Source organism: Dipodomys ordii, unplaced genomic scaffold (assembly GCF_000151885.1).
Source record: "Dipodomys ordii isolate 6190 unplaced genomic scaffold, Dord_2.0 Scaffold13, whole genome shotgun sequence".
Classification (NCBI taxonomy): domain Eukaryota; kingdom Metazoa; phylum Chordata; class Mammalia; order Rodentia; family Heteromyidae; genus Dipodomys; species Dipodomys ordii.
This window is the reverse complement of record NW_012267229.1, coordinates 15864062-15871103: the sequence shown is the minus strand read 5'-3', so window position 1 is coordinate 15871103 and position 7042 is coordinate 15864062. Positions and strand designations below refer to the sequence as shown.

Sequence of the window (7042 nt, the reverse complement as noted above, 5' to 3'; positions counted from 1 at the left end):
CAAATTAATGATACTTGGAGCCATGGAAGCCAGATCATCTAGAAAGGATATACCTAGGAAAAACTACAGAAGCAAAAGAAAAAGAAAAAAAAGACATTGGAAAGAAGGCAGTATTTACAGGATGAATAAGTTTAAATAGTCAAAAAGATTGAAAAAGAGTGGCCAGAATAGTTTTTATAAATTAGAAGCATGATATCTCAGAAGGAAGGGTAAAATGAGGGTTCTAGGACACATAGTTAAACATTACAGATGTCATGGAGGATGTAAGCTGGATAATTACAGGTTGCAGATCTATACAGAAGTCAGACTGTAGTGCGTTGAAGAATAAGAGTGGGATGAGGAAATAGAAGCAAAGGATATAGGGCACTTCTTCAGCATAACATAAGAGAAATAATTTGCAACATAAGAGAAATAATTATGCTTTTTACATAAGTAAGAAATTTAATACTTAATTGATCAATTAATAGCTCATATCTTCCATATTATTTAGATTTGGATTTTACACTTCCACCCATTTCTCTGGTCATTTTCTTGCTCTGCGTGCGTGTGCATGAGCACATGTGCATTGATACTGGGGCTTGAACTTAGGGCCTCAAGTTCTTGCTTGTTTGTTGTTGTCATTGTGGGGCTTGTACTCAGGGCCTGGGAGCTGTCCCAAAGCTCATTTTTGTTCAAAGCTGGTGCTCTACCACTTTGAGCCACAGCTCCACTTCCCATTTTCTGGGGGTTAATCAAAGATAAGAGTCTCACGGACTTTCCTGCCTGGGCTGGCTTCGAACCATATTCCTCAGATCTTAGCCTCCTGAGTAGCCAGGATTATGAGCATGAGTGACTGTTGCCCTTCTTGTTTTTTTTTTTTTTTTTTTGCAGGCTAGTACTCTACCACTTGAGCCACACCTCCACTTCTGGCTTTTTTTGCTGGTTATTTGGAGATAAGAGTGTTCAAGTTTTGTCTACCTAGGCTAGCTTGAAACCATGCTTCTCAGATTTCAGCCTCCTGAGCAGCCAGGATTACAAGCATGAGACACCAGCGCCTGGTGATCTTCTCCCCCAATTTATACCAGCATCACTTCTTAACTCAAACACATAGGGAAGTACTAAATGTTGTTTATTTTGGTTTTGAACAACTTAGTTTTTTATTATTATTACTATATGTTTTGAATGCTTCAGGTGATTCTGTCTTTGTAAATGCCCCATGCCCACCTTCACCATCTGTTTTCCACAAAGATAGATACGCATTCAGTTTTCAAGCCAATTCAGCAGCACATACAAAGTTCTTAGATTCTTAGCAAACCAAGTTTCTTTATCTACCTAGTATCCCTGTGTCTCCTCTCCTAAACTCTTGGTGAGCGGATCTGGGAGAGGAAAAGAACTTTCACTTCAAACCTTTTAGTGATACGGTGTCCCAGCTGGAGAGTCTGTTTGGCTTTCTGTGAGCTGAGACTTATCCCTTGCCAGCCCATCAATCCAGCCCTTTCTTAAGAAAGAACTTGGGTGTAATTAACAGCGCCGTCCACCTGTGCACAGGAAGATGCCCACAGCCACACCAGCAATGATGAAACAGCCCATCAGTACACCCAGGACCAGCGAAGTGTAGGAGCGTCCTGTTTGGCTCCCTGAAGAACACGCAGAGGATTAGCCTAAGAACACGCCCCAAGGAAGTCCACAGTTTGAGTTAGTCCTCAAAGGAAAGGGGCCAATTCACTCAGGGACTCAAGCTGTGTACCTTGTTTTCCAACCCCCAGCCCGGGGCCTCTTGTTACTCAAGATATGCATCCTTCAGCCCCTCCATTTGCCTGGGACTTTCCCCTTCCCAACACTCAGGCCTGGCATGAGTGCCATCCATCGTACCTTTCTCATCTGGCATGGCCGAGTGCTTCTCCACATACTGCACGCAGGTGTCTTGCAGGAATTCTTGCATTTCATACCGAGTCCGATTGTAGGCATTGAGCTGCTGGAGGGTGTAGGTGAGCACCTTTGAGGGGTCCTGGGGACCTGCTACCCACAAGGCTGTTTCTGGCTTGAAACTCACAAAGGAACTCCCATTCACTTCCACGTTGAAGTACACATGGGCACTGGAGCCCTCAGGAGGCAGCTCACAGCCCAGGAAGCAGCTGATGGTGAGAGGAACTGTGGAGGGGGGATTCAGGGTCAGGGTTCTGTGGAGAAGGATCCAGGGGCAGGTATGGTGGGGGAGCTGCTCACCTTGGGAAAGGCTGTGGGAGGAAGGCCTGGAGGAAAGGGGACAGTGGGGAGGAATCTAGAGTTAGATGGTTGGGGGCTGGGCAAGGAGAGGCCAAGGATGATGAAGAAAAAGGAGGACTATGGGAGAAAGGAATAGTGGCTATAAGGGGAGGGGGTAAAATTAGGGTCTTTGAAAACAGCTAGTTGGGGTTGTTAAGAGCAAAGCCATCATCAGCAACTGTGAGAACCACTGGAGAGTTGAGGGGAAAGTGCTGGGGGTTGTGTGGAAGGAAGGAGGGGGGTCTGTGAGGGACAGGAGCTGGGTGTGAGGCCAGGGCTGGGGACTGACACTTTGGAGGGGTCAGACAGGGCCTCCCAACAGGGTTCGCCTGAGTAAGCAAGCCATACCAGTGTGAAGAATCTGATAGAAGACTCCCACCGTTCTCCAGCTCCACCCAGCAATCCAAGGGCCCAGGGCCCCAGGAGCTCCACGGGTCACCTCCACCAGGGACCGTGCTCACCCACTGGCTCTCCACCCAGCCCTTCCATAAGGCCCCGCCCAAGTCCCCTCACAGGCTCCGCCCCCTCTCACCAGGGCCTGCTTCCACCATTCCAGCTGGGAGGGGGCTGTGTGGGGCAGGGGGAGGCAGGGGCGAGGGGGGAAGGTGTTCTCCACCACTCACAGGCAACACTGCCCTTCCGTTCTTGCTGCACCAGCTGCACGAGGGCTCGGAACTGGGTCAGGTAAACCTTCAGTCTGCTCTCCCTGCGGGCCCAGCTCTCAGGCTCCTCCAGGGGCTGCAGCTGTAGGATGGTGATGTTGGAACCAGAGCCTTCCAGAGTGTGTGTCAGACGCCCCCCCAGGGTCGCGTTGCCCTGGTGCCGCACGTGAGAGGGGTCGGGGAAGTAGGAGATGTGGAGCATGTGGAGGCTCTGAGGACCTGGGGGGGGGGGAGCAGAGTCATCGCGTCAGGGGCAGGGGAGTAGGAGGGGGTGGCTGGCAGCGGGAGATAATGACCCCCTGCCCAGAGGCCAGCCTCCCACCTTCTTGACCCCATAAAGTGCCCTCCCACTTTTCCTCTTAGATCATGCTCACAGTAACCCTGCCAGGAGGCGAGGGCAGGCATTATTATCTTCATTTTACAGATGCGGAAACGGAGACCTGCAATTGGAGGAGACACTCTGTCTCCTTTCTCTCCTTCTCCCCTTTTCTGACTGGTCCCCTTTACAATACGATCCCAGTTCCAGCTCCTATTCCATCCTTCTTCTGCCATTTCCCTAGTTCGGGCCTGGCCTGGGGAACCTTGGTCCTGCCTTTTCTTTCCATAGCCTTCATTGTCAGTTTCAACCTCTCTAATGGGCCTTCAACCAAAAACACCCAAGACTAAGATCTAGTTCTCCCCAGAGTCCTCCAATGGCATGCCCCTCTTCCACTCAATCGAAAATAATAATAGTATCTATTAAGTGCTTATTATGACCTAGGTCCTGTGGGCTGCACACATAGTTTAGTTGTGCCTTCTTCCCCATAGCTTAATGTAGCAGCTACTATTATTAACCAGTGTATTTGCAAACAGAAGCTAAGATGACATAGCAGAGCCAGGGTTTGAGTGCAGGTAGCCCAAGTCCAGCACATATAGCCAGGCTGTGTGCTGCCTCCTCATAGGTTACCTGTCCTCAGGATTTAGCCTGAGATTTAAGGTTGCCAGTGGCCTGCTACACTGTCTGGGATGTTCTCATTGCTTAAAAATATCACGCTACTGGGGATTCCTTATGCTGACTTTTGGCTGACATGTGAATCGCACATAAGGGTTGCACTGTCTCCCTTGTTCGGCCTTGCACATTTCTAGACATGCTTCAAGACCCCATCTCAAGCTGGGTGCTAGTGGCTCACAACTGTAATCCTAGCTGCTCAGGAGACTGAGATCTGAGGTTTGCAGTTCAAAGCTCTAATCAGCCTGGGAAGGAAACTCCATGATACTCTTATTCTCAATTAACCACCAAAAAGCCAGAAGTGAAGCTCAGGGACAGTGCCCGGGCCCTGAGTTGAAACCCCAGGACAGGTACCTCTCCCTTCAGTTTCCCTCTCCTGCAAGACTTTTCCTGATGTCTCTCCTGCTCTCCTGGCCACTTGGATGTATTTTAGTGATCCCAGACCACTCTACATTAGCATATACGTCATAGGATTCTACATTTCTGTAAATACATAAGGCTAGGAAATCAAGTCTGGTTATCTATTCTTTCCACACCCAGAAAAAGGCCTGGCACAGTGCTAGTACCCAGAGAATGTTTGAATGAGTATGAGCTTGTAAATCTGTGTGTGTGTGTGTGTGTGTGTGTGTGTTGCCTGTGCTTGCATCTGCAGGAGTGAATCAGGATGTCAGTGTGAGTAACTTTAGACATTGTCCTTAACTGTTTTATTTTGTAAAAAATGGATAGAATAATATTACTCACCTTGTGGGGTAATATGTGGCAAAATTAATAGAGTATTAATAGATTTAATAGAGTATTAAATAAATATTTAATACGGGGTGATAATTGCTCCCTCTCTAAGGGGGAGGCTAAAGCTATAGTAACAGTGGGAGAGAGGAGACCCCGTACACTGATAATGCACCAAATAATGCCACTTTTCTACCTAAATGCAGCCTGATCCCAAGTGAGCTGTGCTATTGGCCACAGCTTCTCTTTCCCCCAATATCTACCTCTCCAGCAGTCCCTAGGTACCCCATTTTCCCTATCTCCCCTTCTGCAGCACCTGTCTCAGTTACTGTCTTTTAGGGGTTCTCCTAGTCATGTCATTCCTTTGATCTCTCCTATCTCTAAATCTCTTCTGCTCTTCCATGATCTTCTCATCACCCTCAGCTCTCCTTCTCTCTCTTCACTTTATCTGGCCCCCTCTCTCGGGTGCTGATTCTCTTAGTCTCTCTTCTGGTCTTTTTCTTACTTTTCCAGTCCTTCTGCTCTCCACAGCATCACTCCCTCCTCCTTCCCTGAGAATTAACTGGACTTCCTGGCTTTGGGACACAAACCGATGCCTATGCTCCAGAGAGATCCAGCCAGCTGCAGACACAGATGCTGTGGGATTAGCCCCACTCTATTCTTGCCCAAATACCCAGATAAATTTGAGAGTCTCCAGAAGCAACCCTGGGTAGGAGACTTGTGCCAAACTCACCATCTGAGTCTTCCTGGCTACAAAGGGCCCAGTCAGGCAGCAGCAGCAACAATGCCGGCAGCAAATGAAGTAAGGTTGTCACCATCGTGGAGCTGAAGTTTTTTGATCCCACCTGGGTTCCTGGTTCCCGCAGGCTAAGAAATGAGGCTGTCCAGGAGGGCTGAGAGCTGAGCCTAGGAGGATGGAAAGAGGTCAGGGTATGGGAGGAGGAAGAGGGTGTCAGGCTTTTAAAGTGTTTTTTCTATGTGTCTCATTTCCTACTAGGGGGCCGGCCTCCCTCCAGCCCTCCCTCGGCCCCGCCCAGAATTGCACTCTCCTGCCCAGACCTGCCTTTTTTCCCTTTTCCCTAGGCTGTTTCTGAGGAACTGGGAAAGGAAAAGGGGGAGGGTGGCTTGCTGAGGAGTCCCTGTTGCGGCTGAGTCAAGGGGTGGGGCTTCTACTTTCAATTTAGAATGGACAGGAGGGTGTAGAGATCAGCAGGTGACTGATGGGGAAACTGAGGCCCCAAGAGGTATAGGGACTTGTCCCAAATTTATCATCATCCTGGTGACAGATCCAGGATTAGAACCTAGTTTTCCAGTACAATTGACTATATTTTTTGTCAGCATTTTAAATACAGAGCAATTTCACAATTGGGGGAATCTTGTACTCAGAAATAGTCACCAGTGAATGAGTGAGAAGGAATCATTATGTGTAATAGAATTATGAACAATTTATATAAACCTCAGTAAAGTTGGTTACATAAAGCAATATTTTTCAAACTGATATCATAATCTATTAGTGGGCAATGAGAACCATATAACAGGTCATAAATAATATGCTTTTAAGAAATGAACTAGAACAAGACTTTTCCAGAGTATGACCTTCAGTAAGCATTATTGTCTATGGGTATTTGATTTGTGTTTGTGTGTGTATGTAAGTGTTTAAGTTTATATTGCAATAAGAAATGTGGTTCCTACTCTAGAAAGCAAGTAGAGAAATTTGAAAATCACCCTCCCCCCACCCAAACGGTGATAATCCATACTGTGGACTACTGTGGAGTACTATATAGTAATTTAAAAAAAATTCTCTTGCCAGGTACTAATGGCTCACGCCTGTAATCCTAGCCACTGAGGAGGCTGAGATCTGAGGACTGAAATTCAAAGCCAGGCCAAACAGAAAAGTCCCAGTGAGACTGATCTCCAATTAACCACTCAGAAACCAGAAATGGAGCTATGGCTTAAAGAGGTAAAGCACTAGCTGGGTGCCAGTGGCTCACGCCTGTAATCCCAGCTACTCAGGAGGCTGAGGAGGTTTCAAAGCCAGCCCAGGCAGGGAAGTCCTTGAGACTCTTATCTTCAATAAACCACCAGAAAAACTGGAAGTGGCACTGTGACTCAAGTGGTAGAGCACTAGCCTTGAGCAAAAGAGCTCAGGGACAGCACCCAGGTCCTGAGTTCAAACCTCACAACTGCCCAAAATAAACAAGCAAACAAGTAAATAAAAAATAAAAATAAAATTTTAGATGGGCTCTGGTGGCTCCCGCATGTAATCCTGGCTGCTCGGGAGCATGAGATCTGAGGATTGTGGTTCAGAGCTCAGCTAGGCAGGAAAGTCTGTGAGACTCTTATCTCCAATTAGCCATCAGGAAACCGGAGTGATGCTGTGGCTCAAGTGGTAGAGTGCTAGCTTTGAGCACAAAAGCTCAGG

The 7042-nt window shown here is 47.6% G+C and overlaps 1 protein-coding gene across 1 annotated transcript; it reads right to left on the bottom strand.

Moving 5' to 3' along the window:
• Positions 1 to 1091: 1091 nt before the first annotated feature.
• Procr (protein C receptor, endothelial) lies at positions 1092 to 5543 on the bottom strand. Its single transcript, XM_013010796.1, has 4 exons — positions 5354 to 5543; positions 2868 to 3125; positions 1852 to 2130; positions 1092 to 1616 (listed from the first exon to the last, which is right to left on the bottom strand). The coding sequence occupies exons 1-4, from the start codon at positions 5436 to 5438 to the stop codon at positions 1501 to 1503; spliced, it is 738 nt and encodes a 245-aa protein (XP_012866250.1). The 5' UTR covers positions 5439 to 5543; the 3' UTR covers positions 1092 to 1500.
• Positions 5544 to 7042: the final 1499 nt, after the last annotated feature.

Excerpts from the sequence above, each read along its gene's own strand:
- Procr (XM_013010796.1), bottom strand. The coding sequence starts at position 5,438 with ATGGTGACAACCTTACTTCATTTGCTGCCGGCATTGTTGCTGCTGCTG. Across the intron at positions 3,126-5,353 it reads TAGCCAGGAAGACTCAGATG|GTCCTCAGAGCCTCCACATG; the intron begins GTGAGTTTGGCA and ends CCCCCCCCCCAG. Across the intron at positions 2,131-2,867 it reads ACGGAAGGGCAGTGTTGCCT|TTCCTCTCACCATCAGCTGC; the intron begins GTGAGTGGTGGA and ends CCCCCTCCACAG.